General features: G+C 42.3%; 3 protein-coding genes across 3 annotated transcripts in view; 2 read left to right on the forward strand and 1 right to left on the reverse strand.

Moving 5' to 3' along the window:
- The window catches only part of LOC130180043 (ryanodine receptor 3-like), a 106,324-nt gene extending 87,177 nt beyond the window's left edge, over window positions 1-19,147 (reverse strand). Inside the window, exon 1 of the mRNA XM_056393334.1 lies at window positions 16,957-19,147. Within this exon, the coding sequence (XP_056249309.1) occupies window positions 16,957-17,004 (48 nt within the window). The 5' untranslated portion in view covers window positions 17,005-19,147. The remainder of the gene's footprint in view (window positions 1-16,956) is intronic.
- LOC130180044 (uncharacterized) lies at window positions 1,272-2,166 on the forward strand. The gene is made up of 2 exons (XM_056393335.1): window positions 1,272-1,809; window positions 1,910-2,166. The coding sequence occupies exons 1-2, from the start codon at window positions 1,281-1,283 to the stop codon at window positions 2,119-2,121; spliced, it is 741 nt and encodes a 246-aa protein (XP_056249310.1). The 5' UTR covers window positions 1,272-1,280; the 3' UTR covers window positions 2,122-2,166.
- Window positions 19,148-19,687: 540 nt separating the features above from the next.
- Window positions 19,688-25,530, forward strand: part of LOC130180104 (formin-like) — a 52,650-nt gene continuing 46,807 nt past the window's right edge. Inside the window, exons 1-3 of the mRNA XM_056393448.1 lie at window positions 19,688-19,768; window positions 20,324-20,374; window positions 20,675-22,329. Coding sequence (XP_056249423.1) covers window positions 20,784-22,329 — 1,546 coding nt within the window. The 5' untranslated portion in view covers window positions 19,688-19,768; window positions 20,324-20,374; window positions 20,675-20,783. The remainder of the gene's footprint in view (window positions 19,769-20,323; window positions 20,375-20,674; window positions 22,330-25,530) is intronic.

The raw sequence follows: 25,530 nt of genomic DNA on the forward strand, positions 1-25,530 counted from the left end.
CAACCCTCAATACACACTCTTGTTTTTCAGGCCATTCATCGGGATAAATCCTGACAGAGGCACCAAGGCTGGACGGGTCATAGTCTTGGAAAATGGGGAAGGTCACTCAGAAAAAAGATGGCATCAGTCAACCCATGTGTGTCCAGTCTACTAAAGAAATGAAGGACTTTGAACTTTGAGTATATAAGTCACTCACTCACACACACTGTTATTCTCTTGCCACACTCTTTTTTCAGTTCACTTTGCCACTCATTTGCACCTTAAGCTGTTCCCTCATACAATCTTTATAAATATACACATACAGTACAACAGCTTATGTTAGAGAAACGCTTCATTATTTTTGATAATATTTCTTGTGTTTATTTGCGTCCAGTGTTTAATGTCCATGCAGACTACAACACTTGTTAGAGATCTTTTATAAATGACTGAAATTTTGGTTTATTTGCGTGTGGTGTTTTCACAAGCTTAATAAAGAGAGACGTGGTTTGAAAAGACACTTTGAAGCTGTATTATTTGTCTTCAAAATTTTAAGTTGCAATTTCAAAGATATTTATTCAATATGTTAAAATATAGTTTTATAGCAAGACTGCCAAGGGATAATTTATCAACTCATAAAGTTTAGGGAAAAACATAAATCACTGTAGTCCTTTTTGTTAGCAGTTAATTTATAAATAGCTTATACTGCAGCATGTTTTATATATGTACTACAGTTTAAGGTAAAAATCTGCAAAATATAGCTCCTGTGAAAAAAGTTTAAATAAACAGTAATAAATTGCTAATCCTTCATCAGTATTCTACTGTAAAAGTAGAAAATAACATCTTTTTGCTGTATTTACCAGCAACAGTTTTACAGTAAAATAATGGCGACCTTGCCTCCAGTTTTTTAACGGCGAAACATTTAACAGTGTGGGCCAGAAGAAAACAAGCATGTGGCCCAAGTATGGGCCAGATTTATTCAACTATGGGGTGTCTTTGGAGCTTCAACATTTATGACACCCTCAACACTATTGGAGTACATTTTAGAGGTGCTTTTACAGTGGCTGAAGCAGTTTACATTTGTTTTTTGGAAATCAACACTCACACACTGCTCGTTCTAGAAGCAGAACCTGATGTAACACAAGAACTTATGTCGTCACCATGGATGGAACCGTCTCAGGGTTCCACCATTGTCCTTATACTACAGTTCTCCTGTCTGCTGGTGTCAGTCTACTAAAAACCTTTGACAGACACACACACAGACACACAGAGCAAATCCATCTGCACAAGTGACCGAGAGCAACATGTTGGTATACGAGAGTCAACTCCTCACTGAAATGGAGGTTCTGACGAACATCAGGAAAATGACTTCTGAGGAGAGAAGGAAACATTTCAGAGAAGAAATGTACAGAGAGCTGAGGGAGCTGGAGGAGGAGAGAAGAGCAAGAGTTGCTCTGGAAGAGCTGGAGAGACGCAGGAGAGAAAAAGAGAAAGAAACTGAGAGAGTGAACAGTCTGAGAGAACAAGTTGAGGAGAGGAAGAGGAGGCAAAAGAGGAGGAGGAGAAATGTGTTGATGGCAGAGGAGCCCATCACGAGACCCAGATTCACACTGAGCGATCTGAAGGAGGTGCAGCAGAGGAGGCGCGAGGAGGCCGAGGCAGCTCAACGCAGCTTAAAGAGCCCGACCTCTGAGGTGAGGAGTCAGGAGCAGAGTGGAAGAAAACCTCTGATCAACAACTGGGTTGGAGAGCAGACTCCTGAAGAGGAGCTCCACCCAACCGACTCCACCCACCACCGCCCCGCCGCTAAAGGAACACGCCTCAAGTCTGAAAGTACGTAACTCATGTCTATCCATTAGTTTCAAACTGCATCGTTCTACTTATTTAACACTGCATCTTTTAATGTGCTCATCACCTTCTTGTTCCCCTGAAGAAGCAGCGAGGCTGATGTCGTCCAGGGCCCTGCACTGGCTGCAGAAGAGGCTGCAGAAGTCTGGACTATTTGTAAAGAAACAGGAAGAGGTGGAGAAGAAGAAGGAGGCGTGTCTCAGTCTCAAAGACCTGTACCCAAAGAACAGTCTGTGTGAGCAGGTCCACAGTTACCGCCTGTCCAGGAACAGTATCCTCAAGAAAACCTTCTCCTGAACCCCCCTCCTCCCCTCTCTCTCCCCACATCCAACCCCTAACCCCCCTTTCTCTACCCTTCACCCCTCCCCCCTCTCCCCTTCCCCTTCTATATATACTGAACTGTACCTTTGATTTTATATATATATATATATATATACACTGTAACTTTGATGATATATACTTGTATAACTTTATATTAAAACTACGCTGCATTGAGAACATGTGAGCTGTACTTGCCGTTAAATAACTAAGATGTGGGTAACCACTAAAAGTGATGGTCATGTCCTGTGTTATGGATGACATATATTCTGTGTTACTTATACGGCATCAAAGACTGTGAAAACTTTATCTAAAAAAAGAGGGAAAATCAAATATAAGAGGAAAGAGGCTTTAGTTCCACCTCAATTCATAATTCCTCTTTCAATTCATGTTAACATGAACTGGAAACTGAAGCTGTTTTGCATTTATAAAAACCGTCTTCCTCAATTTCATGTCATCTAGAGACATTATTAATAGAGATTGTAGCCAACACACCTATTTAATATATTTTATATACACAGAATAGCCCAGCAGTTCTCAACCTGTGGACCACAAAGGTATTGCAAGTGGGCCATCAAATCATTTCCCAAACAATAGGCTACAATTTAGGTGAAAATATAAATATAATAATATAAATATAAAATAAATAATGTTTTTTAAATGTTTAAAAATGAAATGATCTTTAAAAAATGTGAGAGTAATGACTGGAGGCTCAGGACTGCGGCTGTTTTCATTTTCAGTGTGTGTACCAGAACTGGTCCAGATGTGGAAGTAGCATCTGACAATCATGCTGTATATGGGCCTGATTCGGGCCGTGGAACCGGGTGTATACTGCAACAAACAGCACATGATAAACACTTTGGACGGTGGTACAACTCCCAAAGGCCAGGGACAACATGACAATTGGTGTCATCATTAATGTGTCTCCAGTTTAAATCCATGAAACTGATTGTGGCTTCTAAGATGCCTTGGCAGCCAACAGAGCCACAAGCCATTGATCAATGTCAACAACAGATTCTGTCACCTCTAAAAATGTGGCAAATAAAGCTTGCACATAAAGCTCAATTGCAAAGATTGCATTCACCCAAACTACCAACTTTCTGTGTACAATGCAGTGGTGCAAGAGGGTGTGTAAATATCTAAAGGAGTTCATAAAGAAAAGACAATTACACCTCCCGTTAAGATGAAATTGCCATTGCTAAGTACATCCCATCAAAGTAAAGACGTGTGGTGATAAAATCCAGACTTTACTCCTGCAGCTGCAGCAGCTCTCTGCTCTCTGCCTTGCTCTTTGAGGTCAGATTTGCTCTGTCTTCTTCAGCTTGATCCTGTGCCAAAGAATCTGGTGAATCAACAGCAAATTGATCCGAGGGTGGCACCGAGCGGCCCTCTGGGAGGAGGTTGAAAAGTAGAACACCGCAGGAGAGAGGAGAGAAGAGAAGAGAGGCTAGGAGAGGGAAGGGAAGGAAAGGAAAGGAAAGGAAAGGAAAGGAAAGGAAATGAGATAGAGTAACAATGGAAAAGATCCTGTTCACACAAGCAAACAAAGCCAAATGCACAGCACACAGCAGACCGCAGCACTTGCCTCCACTTGCCTTTGTCCCCATGTGACATCGTTCTAAAGTGTACTAGGTAATAAGTCTCCATCATCACCAGGGGCCTGCTGCCAGTTTACACTGTACATATAGGCTGGCTCACACACCAAGACTTTGTTCTGGACAGATTGATACAGCTGGTCAGGCACTGCAGAACAAAATACAGCTGGGCAGCGGTTGCACCCCCCACGAGCACACTCTCCTGCCTTGTCTTTCTCCTCTAACACCCACTCACAGAGTGTAGGTGCAGAAAAAGAAGGTGTTTCCCAGGGCTATTAGTAGGCTCTCCACGGCAGTAACATGAGGAGAGGAGAGAGGAGAGGAGAGGAGAGGAGAGAGGAGAGGAGAGGAGGCTACACTGCAGTCTATAATGACGCACTATTAAAGCATTAGGGAGTTGTTGGCCTAATCATCTATTATTGCCACCCGGTCATGTTAGGTGTAGATTATACATATTAAATATAATGTGTACAGTACATTTGTATTCTTTTTAAGAGGGGCTTCATCATGAATCATCAGAATCCAAAATGATTTAGGACCTGGCTGCACTACATTTGTCACTTCAGACCAAATCAAGGGGACTTAATTGTTTTATCAACACCAGGAATCAGGCTGAAACTATTTCCAGGGAAAATTATAGTGTCAATTAAAGTGTCAGAGGAAGAACTTTGAGATAATAAATGTTTGTATCTACCTGAATTATCAGAATCCAGGAGGATTTAGTCTTTAAAGTCCCTTGCACCAGCTCTTCATAATAAAAAACTTCGTATAGCTACAACATAAGTGTTTACTAAGAGATTTACATATCACAAGTAAAACAGGTTGAACTATCACACTATTTCTTATGTAGATTAGTCGTTACCAATATTCACACCTTCTAACTGCCAGGTGTAACTGTTGTTTAGATAATGGAGGCAACTGGCAAAGCTAACGGTAGCTTGCTAATAGGTGACCCATTTAGACTCAAGGGTAATATGAAGTATTGTTGTCACAGCTGACTTGATAAAATTCTGTTTAACAATTTGATGAGCTGGAAAGATTTACCAGAACTACATTTCATAAATATAGTTTACCTCAAATCAAGAAACGTTACGCTAATAACGCCATGCTCAATGACTTAATCAGATTGGTTAGTTTAGTGTTTCAGATCCCACCCATTCCAAACTGCAGGAATACTACTGATGCTGAAACACATATTTATTTATGTATGCATATAAAACAAAGTTTAATATGTCATTTAAATATATTTTTTAGCAGTTATGCTGCAGGTTGTGGTGCTAAAGTAATTTCCTGTTTACAGAGGCTATAGCGATACCTTTTAACTGCAAGGTACTTGAGGTATTTTCTTGCAACCAATTTACGCATTACTGATATCTTTTCTTGCTAAGACATTGCTTACATTTTAAATGGTACAACCTCATTTAGAAAACCATTAGTTTGTAAAGTTATTAAGAACTACAGAAGGACTTTACACACAAACTTGAAAGAATGGATTTAAGAATAGAAGGTCCCTTGTACTGTATTTGTTAATGAGGATCACATCAAGGTGACTTTAGTGATTGAACTGAGAATATTTACATGACAGTAATTGTAACACTATACCATCTTTCTATAATGTTCCCCCAATAAGGAAGCAGTGCAAAACAAGAAATGGTTGTTCCAGAATATTCTGGTGGATATAACACATGCTTTTTGCTGGCTTACTGTTGGAGTGATTCATAGACTTGTAGCTTAATGCTCTATCACACTGTGGTATGACACCAGCAGAGATGGAAAAAGAAAGAGGAAAAAAAAAAAAAAAAGTTGGACCAGAGGAGAGAGTGCTTTGTTCCCATGACTCAGTGTTGCTGTGTAAATGGGAGTGCTAATGCTCATCTTGAGGCTGAACATGCTGCCCCCAGAGCACAGACAGAACAGAGTGAGAGAGGGACAGACAAATGGAAAGAAAGACAAACTATCTTTCTCTCTCTCTCTCTCACACACACACACACACACACACACACACACACACACACACACACACATATCATTAAAATCCGCTGGCCAGAGTGACACGATAAATTAATCTCGACATCTGCTAAAATTTCAGCCTCCTTTAAAGGCTTTACTAAGACTGCTGAGGATGACAGCTTTACAGCTTGTTATTGAACAGTGTCTGTGGCCTGTCCCTGGCACAAAATGCATGCAGCTGCATCTTGGACTCTTGTGGCATGAATACACTATATTTGGACAATCATTAAAGACATTTCCCATTTGTACACTGTGTGTTCTAGATGTAAACTTAAAATGCAATACCAAGTCAGATAAATTACGTTTATTTGTACATAGCATATGCAGTGTTTTGATGGATGTTACAGGCCCACATCAGCCACAATTTCTGAGCCAGCTCAATCTCTCTACACCTAGCAACACTTAGTATCAACAGGTTTTTCCACTAAGACAAAAGCTATGCTACAATATTGTCTCTTTATTCTGTCCAAGAATACATAAACAATAAAATACCACCAAAGCACTGGAAGATAATCTAATCTGTGGTGGTTCAATAGTCTCATCCATATTTGATCCTCTCAGGTTGTTTCTGTGTGTGTGTGTGTGTGTGTGTGTGTGTGTGTGTGTGTGTGTGTGTGTGTGTGTGTGTTTGTATGTGTGTGTAACAGTCATCTGGCACATATTGTGCTTTAGCCCCAGACTGTCTAATCACTGTAGGCAATCTAATTACCCAATCACCATAGACTCTACGCTATACAGCCGTGAACAGCAGCAACCATATGGACCGAGGCAATCCATCTTGAAGATTGGACAGGTATGGCGATCACTGTGAACCAAATAGCTTGGGGTGAAAAATAGCCACATCTTAAATGACACTGAAGGTTTGTAGCTGCTGTTAGCTTCGCTATGTAGGAGCATTTTAGAGCGTAGATATTACAGAAAAGTCAAAGTCCACAAAGAATGGGTGCTGCTACAGGTAATCTGAGGTGAAAGTTTAAAAAACAAGTGTTACTAATTGAGCCCTGCAGGCAGATCAAACCCCTTCCAGGTTTGGAGGTATTAAGCCTGTCTGGATGCCTCTGTACTGAAGAAGCAGAGGAAGGAGGCTATAAAGTGTTTCATTGCACCTTGCAGCACTGCTTTGCCTCCCCAGTGGTGACTTTAATGTGAAAGGCTAAGTAAGCATTTTCACCACTTCCTTGCTTTAGGCTTCCACTGTCCAGGCTATTGGACAAAAAGAAGGTAAGCAAAGGAATGGAACATCTCTGTAATGTTTCTAACTGCTTTGAGATGAGACAATACAACAATTAAAGGAGATGATTAGGGTGGTATTGCAATTTTTCCCCTAACTGCAGGATGGCAGTGGGGACGCTCAGGGGCAATGTGTGACAGCACTATAGCTAGGGAACTGGGGCTTGCACCAGGGAACAAAAGAACAAACTACTTTCCACTCCCTCTGCTTCCTCTTTGCAAAGTTTTACTTATTTACTGAGGGAAGTTAGACTTTTTGTGGCAGAACACCAAGTAGGGAAAATAGGCTGCTTCTGCTCCATGACAAGCAGTGTGTTGTATTTTTAGGGGAAGAGTCTTCTCGGAGGTCCAAAGGGAGAGCACCACTAACAGGTGCATTTGTAAGCATCCTGCATCTAGGAAGTGAAGCATGAATGGTGACTCACCATTTCATCTATGTGACGCTAGATAAATACCCAAATGGTGTAGGGATGGAGATTACACTTTGCTTTTAGGTCAAGAAAGTGGAAATAGAGTAAATGTGACCTAGAATATCAAAGGGGGTAGTAATTGCAGGTATTTTGGATGCTACAGCCTGTGCGCTATCAAAGAAAGGATGTTACGGCAAAATGAAATAAAAATACAGTAGTCTGTTGTCTCCCTGCCATTGTTTTGACATTTAGGGAAATAAGCCTCTATGCTTTCTTGCCGAGAATTAGAAGACTTGATTGATACCACTCTCATGTTTGTACCTTTGATATAAAACTGTAGCCAGCTAGCTTTTCTCGAATTTGTGCAAAAAAACAACAACAAAAAAATAAAGTACGGCGACGACTACAACTTGCGGTTGGGTTGAACCATTTCAGGGACTCCTTTCCCCCTTACTCAGACTTTATGCTAGGCTAAGCTAAACCGGCTGCTAGCAGCTGCTTAACTGAGCTTCTCAAATCGGGGGGAAACAGCCACACGTTACATCTAATTTGTATTTAATTAGTTCCCCTGTGAACCAAGTTTTTATGATAAGATAAATGTGTCCATTCACCATTTATCCCACAATTTCAAAGCTTTAAAGGGAACATTGCCCTCAACACTTGGCTTTTTCCAAGAAAGCCACAGTTTTATATTTTAACTAGATTATCTATTTACACATTAGCGAAATAAATGTTAAAAATGATGTTCTGTTACTTTCTTCTGCCAAGACCTGGACAGCGTAACAGTATTACATTTTATTACACTTATTCCCTATATAATGCAATAACAGTGATCGCAGTGTCATCTTCTCTGAGATAAAAATATCCGTTGTCCTTCAAGGCCTGACCTGACTAAAATTCTGTCGAGCACTGATCCACATGCTTGTGAGAGTAGCTGTGTCGAGTCCCCGGCAAAGAGGAGAGAGCTGAGATTGAACTACAGCTGAGACACCGCTGTGTCAAACTCTATTTGCTCAGGGACTGGTGATGATGCCCAGGTGAAGGGTTGTGGTGTCAATGCTAAAGCACAGCCGAGACTCAGAGAAAAGGCTCATGGAAAAGGAGAGAAGGCAGATAGAAGCAAAGAGAGAGTGCTGAGATAATTTGACTTAGTGACAATCGCCAAATTTAGGGACATATCACCCTGAGCAACATGTCATGAAAAAAGCATGTTTGCAAAAAGAAAGGCTGTGATGCTGAAAAACAGACATCTCACCCCATCTGGGCGCAGAGTCGGAAGACTGTTTCTTGTAGGGCAATTTTTCCTGCATCAAATATCAACCTGTAGTGCTCTGATTTGTCATACATTCTGGGAAGAGGCCATTAAGAGCTTGGTGAGGTACTTTTGAAGTGTCAGCTTCTCAGCTATACTGCCACGGTAACACTTCTCTAAGTTTGGAGTGAGCGCTACTTGGGGCTGAGAAAAACTGTGCATTGCTGCAGAGTTACTCAGCCCAATGGAGGGGTAAAAAATGCTCCACCATCTATATGAGTTCCCTCACCTGCAGGACTAGACATAGACCCAGATATAAAAGCTTCCCCTCTGAAGAAGCAATGCAGGGTGCCAGAAGCAAGTAGAAAGCTACAAAAAAGCTAAAAGTATAATGCCCTGTTAGCAGGGAATGCTCTTAAACCTACAGATACATTAAGCACTGATGAGGGTAAGGTGGGTCAATATGTGTTGGCGTGGATGTGTGTGCAGTTATAAGTATCTTAGCTCTACATACAACCTCCATGAGTTCCCCGCTCTCGCTGGCGGGGCAGGATAGTGCAATTCTTCATAACATACATTGTTGACTCTACAGCAACAAGGCCCAATAAAGAGGGTGATATCTACTTGTCAGTGCTGGCGTGGTGCGACGCAGAGGTTGTTAAAGAGGAATGAATCTTTTATGAGGTGGGAAACGCCACCGTTGTCAATATCAGATGAAATGACCAAGACTTTGGCACCTACCCAAAGGGGAAACATCACTGGATTTTCTCCACACAACAATTGTCGCGGCGCATGCACCTATGTGTGAAGATCCTACATATTACTCAATTACACACTCTTCAGTCGAGTCAGTAAGATTCCTCACTAATGTGCAGTGATGGCACTGGGAGTATCACAGCATAACGATCCAGCATTACATTTTCAGAAGATTGTCAAGGTTTGCTTAAAAACTCAGTAAACTCAGAGAAAAACACTCAACTTTCTCCTATAAAGCTAGCCTCAACAGTAGCAGATTGCAGCAAACACTCCTCTAAATGGCTTATTAGGGGCACAGTGGGAAGACAGAACATTGGATATAATTACGGCAGATACCAGAGCTGCTTTTATGTAGGAGGAGAATGATTCACAAGGGCAGCCAAAAGTAGTAAGAATTTTAATGATTCTTATCCATGATAAAATATTAAAAACACTGACATTGTCTCTGTGGTAACAGGGCTGTTGGTTGGACAAATAGGGAAATCAGTGATGGTTGCACAGCATGCAATGAGCCAAACTTTTTCTCGTTTAATGAATTTGGTGCCATCCTTGCAGCTAATGCAGGGAAAGAGATGAGTCTTCGGTTTGTATTAAGTAAAGACACCTTGTAGGAAGATATAATTGTTGCAGTGCACCCCATCCCACCTTGTAGCGACGCATCATGAAATGATTGAGGAAACAAAGATTTAATCACTATAATACTATAATATATACTATACTCTGGCTCTTCAAAAGGTAAAAGACATCTGCCTATCAGTGCTTCTAAAGCTCACTTACAAACATGTCATATCTTTTTTACATTCGGACAGAGGTTAGCCATTCCACCTTGTCTTTATGCTAACCTAAGCTAACTGTCTCCTGGCTTTAGCTACATACAGTAGGCAAAAGACAGAGAGTGGTATCGATCAAGAAAGAGAGCAAAAGAAAAAAAAATTCTTTACCAAGCATTTAGCTGTCAAACTTGTTCATTCAAGGTAAAAAGGGGTACATTGCAGGGGTTATATACATCCTGTAAGGTCAGGGCAGGTTATAACATGATAGGATGTGACATCAGAAAACCATGTGGTATTTTAAAATGACAGCTACCAGCAAAGGCAATGTTAGGTTTTATTAATCTACATGCAATCAACTGCTCTGAGAGATGGCAATGTAACAAAAAAAGATTATTTTAGAGGGAAAGGTGAGAAAGGAACATACCAGTAAAAATATGTGGATGGCACAGATTCTCTACAACCAGTGACTAAACGATAGCCCACAGCTTTTTGTAGTAGCATATACGATTCACAAACACAGCCTTGTATGTGTGAGCCAACATTAACTGCCAAGAAGCAATGGCAAAGTGAAGCAGACATAGAGATGGAAGATGAGAAATGGCCCTGCTACCTATAGAGGAGGCAGAGGCTAACAACGGGCTAACAGTCGCTGGCAGAGGCTATGTGGCAAAGTGTGTAACGTTAGCCTTATAGTGCTGGGTTCAAATTAAACAAGAAGGCAATTAAGAGAGGAAAGGAAATAGGGAACAGAACAAGCAGCAGTCCTAGGATACAAGGAGCTAACTGGCTAATTGCATCTTCTAAATAATGGGGTTTCTAATTGTGGTCAACTTACAGTATGTCTCAAACATTTATTGGGCTATGTGACATTACACAGACTACTGATAGCATATCAAAACAACTTGCTAATATAGTCTCCATTGCATCACTGATTCAAAGTAACAGAAGTTGTGGTTTTTCACAGTAACGGAGGTGGTGTGCAAAGACATGTAATAATTTAACTTATGGCAAGGTTTTTGTTGAGAATATATGTTTTTTTGAAAAGTATGACAGTGAAATGACAATTTATAATATAGTATTACTTAAACGTTTTACTTCTGATTACCAGCAAGCAGACATGTACTGTTAATAAAATTCACTTCAGTAAATCTGGTTATTGTTTTCATTCAGTTTCTAACCAGATACAAACCATAATGTATGGGATACATTCATTCAAGTCTTTCCCAGAGGTGTCTGGATTTAAATCATTTAATTGCTGGCTGCATGAAAAAAAACTTTAAATGTACTGAAATTCATCCAATCCATCTATGTTTTACCACATCCATGACACAAAGTCCTTAGATGCTGATGAGATGACACTTTGTATATGATGACATGTCTTCAGTTTTATGGAGTATCAAAAACTGGTTGACACATAACATCCCTGAATTTATTTAGCTTTAGTGTGCGTTGGTCTCTAATCTATTCATTAAATTACTAACAGAAAGATCAAAGAATGAGTATATGCTGTATATGTGAAAAATATGTGAAAATGTAGATATTCAGTCAAGCCTTGATGTCAATTGTCAAGTTAAAATACAAAATATTTCACCCTCTCCATGTGTGAGGATTTGTTTCTTTTCTTTCACATGATTTTAAACTGAATGCCTTTGGATATGGGGTTGTTGTAAGCAATTTAAAGTCAAGGCTTTGGCCTCTGGTCATTTGTGATGGGTATTTGTGATCATTGTTAACATTTACTAAACAAAGTGGTCAGTTATTGATAAAATAATATATTAATAATTAAAATAAATAGCCACAGCACTAAACTTCTGCAACATTACACCCAATATCTTATCCTAGTGCATCCTGGGAGCACAGTAGCATGTCAATAGTGAGCAGTTATGAGACAAAAGTTAGTCAGTACTGTCACTTCAAGGTGTGCCACACTATAGTTGAGAACTAGTTGGAGGTCTTCAAGCAAAGAGAAAATAACAAAAGGGTCTTCTTTAGGAGCAAGCTTCCTACACTAGCTCATTAAATATTAATGCTCTGAAACTCCAGATCAATCAGGCCCGCTTACTGCATGCCACTGACATTACTGAGGAAATTTCTTCATTTGGTGGCACGATCAATATCTCATTACAGCAGCTTTACACTGGGTTGTCTCTGGGCAGGCCTGCTGGCTTCACTCCCCCTACATCACAGGCCTATCTTATCCGTCCATTTCCATCACACAAACACAGAGAAACAGCCATCTGCTGAACAACACTTCCGCTTTAAAACCTTACACCAACTTACTTTTCTGCAAGTTGAGGTTTGGAAAGTGCAATACAGAGGATTGTGAATGAGTCTGAGCTGATGCTAATGGGAGATATGAGGTAAATCAATACTGCAGGAGGAATGTAGGTTATGTGCAGTACAGACAAAAAGAGTATCTATTTTGTGTTTTTTATAAATCAAATAGATTTCAAATTTGCCCAAAACAATATGTGAGAAATAAATTGATAATGTAAAAATAAAGAAAGTGAAGTATTCACACGCTGCATAAGTTTTCTGCACCTCAGAACACATTCAGTGACAAGTGGTAAAATCATGTGCCAAAAAAACTAGACGGTAACAATTTGAATCACAAGAAGACAATTTCTAGTTTTCCTGAAAAAAAAAACTCTTTACAAAGCTATTTCAAGAGTCAATATCTGCACTCAAATCTGCACCATTATGCTCAAAATGCGTTTTGGTCGCTAATGAAACTGAGCTATTACTTTTTTAATCCAAGCATGAAATGACAGCAGAACTCATCATAATAACATTAAAGCTTCCCTCCTTAGTGTCAAGTAGAACGCAGTGATGTGCCGAACTGAATTCCCATCAGTGGGAATAATTTCATGCTAATCTCTAATAATTATACACAGGGCAAGTGACAGAGTAACAGGAGGAGCCTAATATGTAGCAAGTCACGCATACTTGTGGCGCTAAAATCTTATCAACTTAGATATAGGACATACTAAAAAAAAACTACTTTTAGGCATGTGATGAAAGGTTGGCAAAAACCTGGAAACGTGTTCTTCATGCTCTCTGCTAAAGAAATCCGGCCTAACTAAAGATACTGCCATAAGATTTCATAGTAAAAATAATCTATCTATCTGACTGCTCACTGCAGATCAAGGGCACCTTTAGTTGCCGCTGGGCCAGCATGGAGCTTTTAGATACAGCCTCCACCCTCCCAGGATCCCTCACATCACCATTTCAAAAGGCAACACGGCATAGAGACACACATATACGAGCACATGTCAATAACAGGCAAAGCCACAGCAGATCACAATGGATATGAGAAGCACGGGAGGCAAAGGGAGATAAAAGAATGAGATAAAAGTTGAAAGCGGGAAAAAGTGAGAAGTGAAATAGGAAATATGACGAAAGTGAAAGAAGAAAAGAGCAATGCAGAGCAGACAAGAGCAACGGCAACAAGGGACTGAGAAAGAGAGACACCCCGGCAGGGTGTTCACAGAAACATGAGTGGGTGAAGAGGTAGCGAGCTCTGGCACTGATGCCATGGACACAAGCATAGCCAAAACCATTGCTTTACTGCTTTATGGTCTTATGTGGGTTTTTTTTTTGTGTGTTTTTTTCTGATGTGGTCCATTTTATTTTTTTCTTTTTGCCTGCATGTTTTGGCTGGTTGTATGACTTCTACTGTGTTGCCGCATTGACAGTCATCGCCTGGATGCAAAGTGAGACCAGTGCCTTCACATAAACAAGCCGAGCGCTGCCACAGTGCATTACTCACAGCCCTAGTCTGGCCTTTTCAAAGTCGCTACTCCCACTCAAACTGCTAATAGATCACCAGAATTTGATATTCGCCTAGCAGGGATCCTCACAACAGAGAAGTTACGTGCGTGTGCTTGTGCATGGATGATCACACCGCATGCTGTGTCATTTTTTTCACTAATAAGTGGCCTTCTGTCAGGATGGTTGTATGAATTAAAACAACAAAAAAAGAAAGCAGAATGAGACAAGAAGAAAACTTTCTTCTTCCTCTACTCGCTGTTTGCTCTAATGATACAACACACAGTAGTCAAGCAATTCATTTAGAAAACCACTCTTACATAATGAGCAGTCTGAGCCATGTAACCATCAGCTGATATTTTATTCACTATGCTGCTTATTATGAAGCTACTGCTGCTAGAGCTGGTGCATCCGAGGACATTTCCAACCAGGACGAACAAAGTTCCTATAGAATATGCAGCCTTATTAATCTCTCCGCGCAGCCCAATGCCCCCTCTGACATTAAACAGCAGTTTGGGGGAAGCTTTGCTCCGAGTCTCCTGGCTCACAATCAGCACCGTTCCTCTTCCTGTAACATCAAATTACCCATGGCTGAGATATCCTCGCTTGTTCCCTCTCTTCCTTCCCTTTCCTCCCACTGAGTTGGGTTTATAGGCAGCAGCAGTCCGGCAGGGGTAATTTCTACTGCCGCTCCAGGGAAATTACTTTGTGTTGTGAGAGAAAAGGCAGTTTGTGAACTGCTTTATCAAGCTCCTTGACTCCAATAACAGGCAACATTTGGATGCAAGCCGGGAATATAGCCTCTACACATCCTCACAGGCTGTTCGCCACTAACTGATAAGATGTGAAGGCAAGTTTGGAGACGGAGTGTGTGTATTCCTGCGTCAGAAAAAGCATGTGTGTGTTCAATTTGAGCATTTGTTTCTGCAGGACTGACTTTAGGCATGTACTTTAGATAAATGTGTGTGTCTATGCATATGTGTGGGCATGTACATATTCCTGTGTGTATCTGTTCTGTTCTTGTACACGGAGTAGTTCAGCTGTGCCTTGCTTGGGCTGATGAATAATTTCTGCACTGTGCTCTGCTGTGGCACGTCTGGTGCAGCCTGACTGCACCACACAGCTACAGCTCTGCATTTGCATTCTCCACACACATACGCGCACGCACGCACGCATACGCACACACACACACACACACACACACACACACACACACACACACACACACACACACACACACTTTCACACTCATGAACACCAAGCTCGCTCACTGCGCGCCCCCATCCCAACACCATCCAGCCTGTCAGCTGCTTCCCTGTGTGGAAGGATGCAACAAGCTGCTGAGCCCTTTTTTTTTTTTTAAAGCAACAGTAGTTTCCTGTTTGTCAGTGCCATCTCACTTTTTCTCCCACCGTTACATCTGGAGGAAAAGAAATGTTCACTGTGAATCCAACAAATGGGACCAAAACAGCCAAGCTATAGTAAAAAAAAAACCCATTGAATCCACAACTCTTTATGTAGCTTGTCTGTAAAATAAACAACAAAAAAAAAATCCTGATTGTGGATTGGTGGTATTTTAAGACCAAGCCCAGGTATGGTGCTGAAATGTCAGCTCTTTTTCTGGAGTGGCAGGCATGCTGATGTGGTGACTATGCGCTGTGGTTAAAAGGTTGGTTCTGCGGCAGGAGGAGGTTTCAGCTTATTCTGAGTGAAAGGCAGGGACATTTTTAAAGATCACTGCCATTCCTGGGGATGGGGGAAGCCTTTCAGCACCATCCGACTCAGTCAAGATGCCATCACTTATGTTGTTTATTTCTTTTCTGATACCTTAAGGCAGCGTCACAGACCCACCTTGTGTCTTCTTGGATCTCTTTTGACATTGTCATTTGTTGGGGTAAATGATGGTTACTTTGCAAAATGTGAACATTAAAAGAACATAAAAATAAGAACACCTCTTCTAAGTTTGCTTCAAAGTAAAACTGGCTGTGCATCTGTGAGCAGCTTAATAAAGGGGGGGAAAAAACAAGCAGCAGTTCCAGTGATATGTGCAACCAAACACCTCCTACTGTCTTGCGGTCCATCTGGAACACCTCCAGCACCCTGCTCCTTCATCTATCCGAGACCAGTGTGTATTTTCAGACATGATATTCCTCTCGAAGCGTTTTACCATAGATGAGCCGATCATGTCATTGTCTATCTTTGTCAACAGTTTTTCAGCCCACTGCCAGATTATTTCAAGGCATCAAGACTCATCTTGAGGTAAGTGACAAATATTTTCATTGTAGTGTCGTACTACCCTGGTACCAGCATGTTTAATCCTAAAATACAGCCTCTTTTTTTTTTTTTTTTTAGGAGCATACAGTAGATCCTGTCTACACTGGCTTTATGTCCAACAAGTCAAATCTGTCTTGGGTGCATCAACAATGTGTTTGTTATAAAATACTGTCCTCAGTTCATTTGCATAGACCTTTGCTGCTGCACAGGAACCCCGGGGCGACTGTCTGGATGGGCAGGCTACACAGCCAGGCTGCCACGTTTGAATATATTACCCAGCACGTAGACTGGTTCCAAACTCCTTTCATCCTCAAAGAGATTTAAGTGATGCCACATGAACAATTCAGCCATGCAATTCTGACTTATTTAAAGACTAAGTTAAGTCCGGGTGTCTCTGACAAATTGTAGACAATTCTACCTGAAACGGTGCCAGCAAGGTGCCTATGTAAGTTTTTACATGGCATTGGAAATAGTTAGTGCTGTCAACTTCTTGAGACAGAGACTGCAGAAAAGACAATAGCTGTCAGTGAGCGATGCGCAAAACAATAGGGCACGATCACCGCCTCTAAGATCTGCAAGAAGACACGGGGTTATCAAAGGCTAGAAGGATAGAATAGCATCTGGGTGATAGGCAATAACCGACAGTAATAATCCCACACACGAGGTACCATGAAAAAAAAAGAGACACATATCTCCACAGCGACCAGCGCAGCGCATCAAGTGCAAGCGGCAGGAAATGTACTTACAGTCCTGAGGAACTGGATTTCATCCTCTCCTTCTCCACCTTCAGCCATGGCTGCAAAGGAGCCTGTTCAGACTCGGGAAGCCTCCACTGGCTCCTCTCTCCTATCGATATTAGCATATAGCTAATCCACGGACCGTACAGAGGGGCAGACTACCGCAGCATGTGTCACTCAAGTCCCTGTGCTCAAGCCCCGCTCACCGCCCGGAGGAGGAGTGTGTGTCAGCATCGGTGGGCTGGAGCAACTGGGGACGGTGTGGCGGGGAAACAGGGAGAAGCCAAGTCGTGTAGCCAAGATACAGCAGCGGGGTCTTTATCTTCGACGTCACCGGCAGACCTTATTAATACAACCGTGAAAGCGCGAATATTCAAACAGAAGTGTGTCATATAAAGCCAAAGAACCGCTGTCTAGTGGATGGCTCGTTAGTTTCGTTTCTAGCTACGGAAAACGTGCCATTTCCACAGTGCTGGTCCAGATCAGCACCATGGCCAGCTCCCCACTCCACACACAGACACACAGACACACACACACACAGACACACACACACACACATACACACATACACACAGACACACAGACACACACACACACACACGTTCCTGCATCTATTCAGGTTTCAATTCACTAAGCTTCACTGGCAAGAATGTAAGGTGAATAATATTGCCACAGCGTCAATGATAATAATGCAATTCAATAATAAGAAGAGAAGAAAAAATGACGAAAGTTAAATAAAATAAATAAATAGATAAAAAAAAACAGGGTTCCATATGTACCATATATAGGCTATGTCAAGATAATTATCCGTCACATTCAGTGTTGCTGTTTTAATGATGTGTCCCTCAGTTTGTGTCACATCCTGTGAAGCTTTTCACTGTCATCTAGCTCTGTGAAGTTTGGGATCAACAAATCAGATCTGTCTCTGCTTTGTATCTCTGACAGTAAAGAGATAGTCTGCTCATTTACATCCATGGTTTAGGACCAGATAGAAATTAAGTTAGTTGTTTGAATGTTCCAGATAGGCATCTTAATGTTAATTTAATCATTTGGTTCACATCTACTATCCAGTGCAAACTAATGTATATCACAGGCTGATTTTTCTTGTTCTGAGGAAAGCTTGGCATAGCTTAGCATTAATTGCCGCACATTTCACAGAGAACAGAGAATAGAATATTACTACTGTTGAGGGAAAAAGCAGACTTTTGTATTGACACAAATCTATTTCTTTTACCCCTAAAATATTGGTGTTTGCTATGACGTGGCTATGCTAATGCATACAGTGAGAAAATCTCAATAAAAGTGGGTGTTAAAAAGCTGAGTGACTGAGTTTAGGAGGGTTTATGCTTCACTTAACGAAGAACCCATTGTACCCGGCAAAACTGACGTTTTATTGATCATGATCATCTACAATCATCTATTTGGATTGGATGAATTCTTATTAAATCATTTATCAAATGTGATTAGACCCAGTTTAAACCTTAAAGAATGCAAAGTGAGACTTTCGTTTTCCCCCTGGACCACACAGTGATGACAATGATGTATGACCTAACCACTGGTTACCCAATGTCACATCTGATGCCTATGCTTAAGGAAGCCTGCTCATCTCCACAACTACAGTTAATAAACATACGATCCCTTATTGTGTGGTGATGCTGCCCTCTAGCGTAGATGCTGTGACCTGCTCTACCTAACTGCGTGTCTCCTTCCCTAATTCCTTCTTCCCTTCCTTCCTTTTCGACTTCCTTCATTTCTTAATCTCCCTCCACTCTTCACCACTCCTGTCATTTGTCCCCACTTCTCTTCAGTTAAATATTTCATTCTTGCCTCATTTCTGTGTTTGAATGGCCCTCATTCATTTTATTTGCTTCAGTATGTTTAAAAAAAACAGTAGTAATATTTCAAGATGAAGGATAACAACTTATCAAAATGATTTCTGTGGTGTTTGTGAGAACTGCAAACACAGAGCCCACTGTGTTTCATTGACATTAGGATTTCATTACTAACAAATGAACTGATTATCCTTGAAGCACTATAGGTCTATATAATAATTTCTGAAACTACTGCAGGGTCTCCAGCAAACTTATTTCCAGGTCTAACTTTCAACCAGATTTCACTGAAACTGAAGTGTGTTTATAAATGTCTCCCCCTTTCTGTTTTCTATATTTTTGGTTGGATTCAAAGTTATTGCAACTGCAACAGTATGTAAATCATTGAATAAAGTATTATTCACAAAATCTAAATGTCTTACATATTTTTTGAGACAGCATACTCTTTGAAATACTGCTGTAACTGGACTGCAAAAAAAGGGAGAAAAAATATATAACTCAAGAAAATGAGTAGGAATGTGTCAATACAATAAAGCAGCGATGCTCACGTTGGCCTCTAGGTGTCCCTGTTTTGTAAGAGATGGTGTCACCTCGGACCTTCCTGGAGCAGGTACTGCACTTTGACATCCGCTTACCTTCCTGCTCGGACGGCCTAACCGAACGCTAATATTGGCCATTTGAAACAATGGGAATTGCCACCACGGTTCAATTAACTTCACAGTCACCTGCTTGTCGTCCTCTTCCCCCGCTCGATACACAGACTCAAACCCCGCATCACATGGCCTACCTGCCCGCTGCAGCTGCACTGGCTCTAAATGTGGGATGTAGATAAATAATGAAACACCAATCACGGAGCAGCGAGCCGGCGCTGAGTGCGCCCATTGGACCAAGCTGCCGTCAATCACGCGGGACGAGCCCGGTGGAGCAGCGGCGAGCGGTGGCTGGCTGCGGCACGGAGATGTGAAGAAATATTTGCCATGCAACTAAATCGGGTAAGTAACTGTTTTACGCTTGACGAACAGCTGCTTGTGCTTTTACCTGCTGCAGGTGCATTTGTCTGCAACCTACTTTCAGCTTGTTCTTCAATAGAAAACATCCAAGTGAAGCTGACATGAGGCTGATGCGGAGTTTCTGTGCATTCAATTTGAATTAATTACAAATGTCGTTAAATATCTGTCGATTATAGTTGTAGTGGGCAGCAGTAAAACCCCCGGAAAGCCTTGACGGGTAGTGTATCTGTGCTGCCATCTTAACTCTGACAAATGCACTCGTGGTTGTTGCAAGGTGACAGCTAACCCACGGGATTATTTACAGTAGGTTGTGCTGTGGTGTAAACAGTTGGGAGATTGAGGGAAATCGTTTGGAGCAGTAAAGTCAAATGTGAGCCTGCTTTGCCTGTGTCCGATGTTCAGCCTGTGTGTGGGGCTCTGCATGTGCCGTCACCTTGTGTGACACTGGCAGGTTTTATGCGGCAGCTTGTGAAATGTTGATGAAATGCGGGTTTTTTTATTGTTGTTGTTGTTTTGTTGTTGTTGTTGTTTTTTTAGAAATGTTTCCTCTTCGATGGAGGAGAAGGGGATGGAGATAAGATAAGGATGGTAAGTGTACAACAGAGTCCGTTCTACTGGGGATTTTCTTTAGTTTTTCTGTGTTTGACAGTGAGATAATATGGAGGGCCCACTGTGAGAGGAGCAGCTTGTATTTGTGCTTCAAAACTATCTCTGCATCGGCATCCAGCTAGTATGAAGTGTCCTAGCTGTGAGAGAATGTTTATTGAACATTTAAAGGTTATGTTTTTGTAAAACTACAATCAAATAAGGAAATGTCTCTAGCAGGACTAACATGTGAATTGTACATCCTGTCAGATTTATCGCTGTGTGCTACTTTCTCTCTGACAGCATCCGGGCAAGCCAGGTGATGAATAACCAGAAGTCCTCCTCTGCAGTCGGAGCCCAGTCACTCTTATCTGGGGATTGACCACTTACTCAGAGTGCTTGAGTGATTAACATGGCACCCATCATGGAGGGCACTCACACCGTCTTGCTCCTGTATGCACCCATCCGTGAGTTAAGCACCATCAGCCTGTATTTCCCCAAGAGGCGGGCCCCGAGCTTCAAGTACAAGAGCCGCACCCCTCACCCGGAAAGGGCCGGTAATGACCATGACTGGGGAAAGGAGGATCTTGCAGTGTCCAAACAAAGAGGCCAGTCTTCCGACTCCTTAGGCGAACTCCTCAACTCCCAGCAGGCAACAAAGGAGGCAGTTGCAGAGCTCTGCTGGCTGGCTGCAGAGCACCACCAGTTGCTGGCGGATCTCTTATCGCTGTGTAGGGATTGCGCCATCAAAGTCAGGATGGGTAACCAGGATGGGAAACTCCAGGATTACATGGAGGGTCAGGAGGTTCACCTTGGAGGTCAGGTTCTCAGCAGCAGCAGCAGCAGCAACAAATATTCTCTCGCTGTGTCTGCGGAGCCTAAGAGATCTACGTCCAAGAGCAAGAGGCTGAAAAAGTTAGGAAGCAAGACGCTCGACAGCGCTGAGGATTTCCTACACAGTAAGATGAAGAAGAAAGTTACAAGCGGGAGTTCATGCGTTGAGCTTCCTGCTCAGAAGAGTACGTCCATATCTGCAGCCTCAGTAGTGGAGCAGGTCCCAGGTACCCCAGCTTCTGTCCATGTCTCTGACAGCTCCGTCACCGGCTCTTATGTCAGCACAGTCAGTAATCCCATCCTGCCCATGGAGGAACCCTTCCAGATCGCTCGCGAGGGCTGGGACTTCATGGAGGACAACCGGACGTTTGACCCCGACGTGTATTTCTGTAGTGACTTCTCCGAGTACGACAGTGAGCTGGGTTATGAGTCATCTTCCTGTAGCCTGATGGAAGGACTGACCCGACGGGAAAGTGGGAGCAACCTCCGACCGATTAAGAGGTTTGATTCTCCAGTCGAGACATTATCGGAAAACGCATCGACAGTCAAGTCCGCCCAGCAGCTGTACGGCGAAATCAATCAGAGGCATACAGGGGTCAGGGTGGTGGCTAAAGTGCAGGATGTGGAGGGGAAAGTGCAACATGTCAGCCATACAGGCCCAGACAGGGAAGGGCCAGCTGAGTGGAGAGGGCCAAGCAGAGACCACCCGCTGGGAGTCAGTAGAGAAAAGACAGGGACCAAGCTCCCTGAGGGGCTACAGTTGCCCCTGTCCAATACCACCAATCCTTCACCCCCAGCCAAATCCCACATAAAGAGCCCCTCTTCTCCTTGTCTTGCCGGGGTCTTCAACACGTCTTTCCCTGCCTCAAACAGCCTCCAGAGCATGTCCCCAGTCCTGTCCCCTCTGTCCTCCAAGCAGGCAAGCCCGCAGCTCAACCACCGCATCGTACTGCTGTCAGATAAGGACGTAGACCCGGATCGAGACAACACAGACGAGCCCAAAATCTTCGCGGAGGTCATCGACAAGAACGGCAACAAGCGGACTGTCACTCGTCTGGATCTGAACCTCAGCAGGCGGCCGAGCAACTCCAAGTGGAATTCCTCCAGCAACTCCACAACAACAGGTGAGTTATTAGAAATGACGCTGCTCCGACAGTGCTTTTGAACACACTGATTCATGCTGGAGCTCCCTGCCTGGATGTGAATGTTGACATCCGCGCTTTTATCATCTCAGAACCATGAAACGTTTGTCAGAGTATGCCCTTCATCTGGCACTGCTGGCGCCGGCTTTCAGAGAGCTGAACAAAACAAGATGCCTTGAGTGAGTGTGTTTGTCTGTCAGAGCCACTGCCTGAGGTTGTTGTTGAAATGCCCCAGCAATTACTCTGCAGCATTGCAACTGACAAACATTTTCCAGGCAAGGAGTTTTACTTTGTCACTCCAGCTATTATCTAGTAAACTAGCCGAACCAATAAATGGACACGGTTTTGCAAAATGTCTCTGTTAGTCCAGTTAGTTTTTAACTGCTGTGCTTTCTCCTCGGCTTTGACACGTGACCACAAATTAAAAACTACCCAACTGAGTTGCACAAGGGGCAAGCAGGGCCTGAGAATAGTTTGGCTGATGATCCATTTTAACTCTCTCAGCGCCGCAGGGAAGGCGGAGATTAGTGGGAGTGTCCCAGATCAAAGACTCAAAGTTGACACAAAGTTCGACCTGACCAGGGTTCTCGTGAGCACAGTGTTAACTGAAGCATTGCCAATTTGGACTCTGAGGGATCTGCCATCCCTTCCCTAAACCCACATCCTACCCACTTACACAGGAAGCTGACAAAAGGATCAGGGACCCAGCAGGCACAAGGGTTACAGGAGAGAGAAAAAAAAAAAAAAAAAAAAAAAGGATTAGAAAAACACTATTTGCAGAACTCTTTTCCTCTTTTTCTAATCTGGCCTATTGTATGTCATGCCTACAATGACAGAATAAATGGATTTAAACACTCCCATCATACATAATCTTTGCAAAGCCACAATAATGTCACAAGCTTAGTTCAGAGGTGTCAGTGTGACTTTTCATCAGTGACAACTGACCAGTCTTTCTTCTCTTTCCAGCTTCTATTCAGCACATTGGCCAGGCTTTCCTCTGAGCTTTCTGTGTTGGTTTAAAGTTCATACACCTTTACTGCATGAACTGTAATGGTGTATGGAAAAAAAGTTGCTACCTTATTATTATTTTTATTACTATTATTATTATCATTATTATCATTAGCTACCTTTTGTAATGTGGTTAATCATCACTCTCAGACTGTGTCATACAATCCTTGCTTGATTATGTAATTTACTAATAGACCGTGGACATTGGTTTGGACAACAGCTTTATCCCTATTTTAAAAACAATGCTGCATTTTTAAGGAAGCTCCGGAGCATTTGAATTGTTACATCATAGATTAACAAGAGCTGAGGCAACACAGCCATCAACGCTCAGCTCAGCAGCGGCCGCAGGGAGAGTGAGTGCTGAGCTGTGTGGAGCTAAGCTAACTGGTGTATAGGGGAATGAATAACCCGGCTTTACTCATGTGGTAATAACGTGGATCAATTCCCACTGAAATTACACTGTCCTTCTGTGCCCTCACACACCTTGGCATGCACACAGATACGACACAATCGGATGGCGCACACTAATATGCACATAAATCCCTAGTGTCCGGCATTAGGGCCTTACCATCTTTTTCATAAAAGCGCCTGTTCTTTTTTTCCTTTCAACTGTACCATGAACAATGTTTTTTAGTTCCTGAGCATTGGCTCGAGCATATATCCTAAATTCTTCACTGATGTGTGATATTATAGTGTATAGGTTATCTGTATGAAGCTCTGAAAGAACAAGATATGCTCGCATTGTGCCCTCCATCATGCTTTCCACATGCTTCATGCTGCACAGCCTTTCAGAGCGAGGGCCGAAACCTTTAATCTTAAACAAAATCCCTGTGTCGATTCTGCTGCACTTGAGCTGTTTACTGAATCGCTCTAGTGTTGCTTGATAATTGAATACACTTCAGATGTTAACACAGATAAATGAACATCACAGGGTCCAGCCAAAAGGGCTAAGTGGGTCAGTGTGAAGCTCGGCCCTTCATAGTTTGCAAATGTTGAACTAATTATGATCCGGGCTCTTTAATCTGTGCTCTCTCTTATTGAAGCTCAGTGCTTATTAATGAGTGTGATTATGCAGACATGAATGGTAATTTTACAGTAACAAATTCTCATGTTTACCTCAAATGCTAATGCTCCTGCACTGCGTAACAGAATACTTTATGCATTTACTAAATGAGTGTATGTGTTGGTTTTATGTGTGTGAACACAATATCTTTGTAATATATGTCTGTTTGTTTCTCTTCATGTTAGCATTTGTGTTGCTAGTTCTCTTTTACTCAATAAGCAGTCAACCCCAACACCATGTTAAAGCTGCACAAGAAGCTACAGCTAGTCGCTAATTCAAAGTCAAAGCAGTGAGTTAAAAGATGCTGTGAGAGGAAATGCAGCCTTGTGTGATATCGGTCTCTTTCATATTACATATAGTCATTTGTTAGTTATGATAGCTGTGATGAAAATATTTATTATAGCCACTTTAAAAAAAAAAAAAAAAAAATGCTGTTATCAGGCCAATCAGCCATCGGTGTGTGTCTCTCTCTGACTCTCCCTTCACCCCACCCTTCCTTAATTCCTTACTTATTTTATTGTCTGACATATGGTAGGCAATACCATAATCAGATTACCCAATAGGTTCCAGCAAGGTCATATGAAACTGATCAGCACAGAGCACAGAAGAGTATGTCACCCCGCTCTCCCTTCCATCTGTCATTCAGCAGAGAGTGCACAGCCATGCATCGTTGTTTCACCCAATGAGGACAAGGGCCAGCTCTATTCACATAATGAAGTGGATTCTGCCTAAACAGGCTAAAAGAGCTTCTCTCTCTCAGTCCATCTTGCACTGCTTCGTACTGCATGCAGACACAGGGCGCAAAGGTCTTTCATATAACGTGTAACTTCTTTTCTTTAATAAACAACTCCGCTACATTACCATCTCAGCAAATGCTAGCTGTCCCATCTCATGCTTTTGAACTACACTCACCAGCAGACTGAAGCAAACTTAACCAAATTTCCTGTCTCCCAGTCTGTAGCCTGCCAGGCCCAATGAAAGCACTCTTCCTTCTTCCCACAGCTCTGTATTATCCCATCAGCCTCCAGAACTGCATTTCAAATGAGTAATGATGACTCTCTGAGCATCATGTCATGCTACATCTCTTCTCTGGCCCTCAGGGCACCGCAGCA

Source organism: Seriola aureovittata, chromosome 13 (genome assembly GCF_021018895.1).
Source record: "Seriola aureovittata isolate HTS-2021-v1 ecotype China chromosome 13, ASM2101889v1, whole genome shotgun sequence".
NCBI classification, from domain to species: domain Eukaryota; kingdom Metazoa; phylum Chordata; class Actinopteri; order Carangiformes; family Carangidae; genus Seriola; species Seriola aureovittata.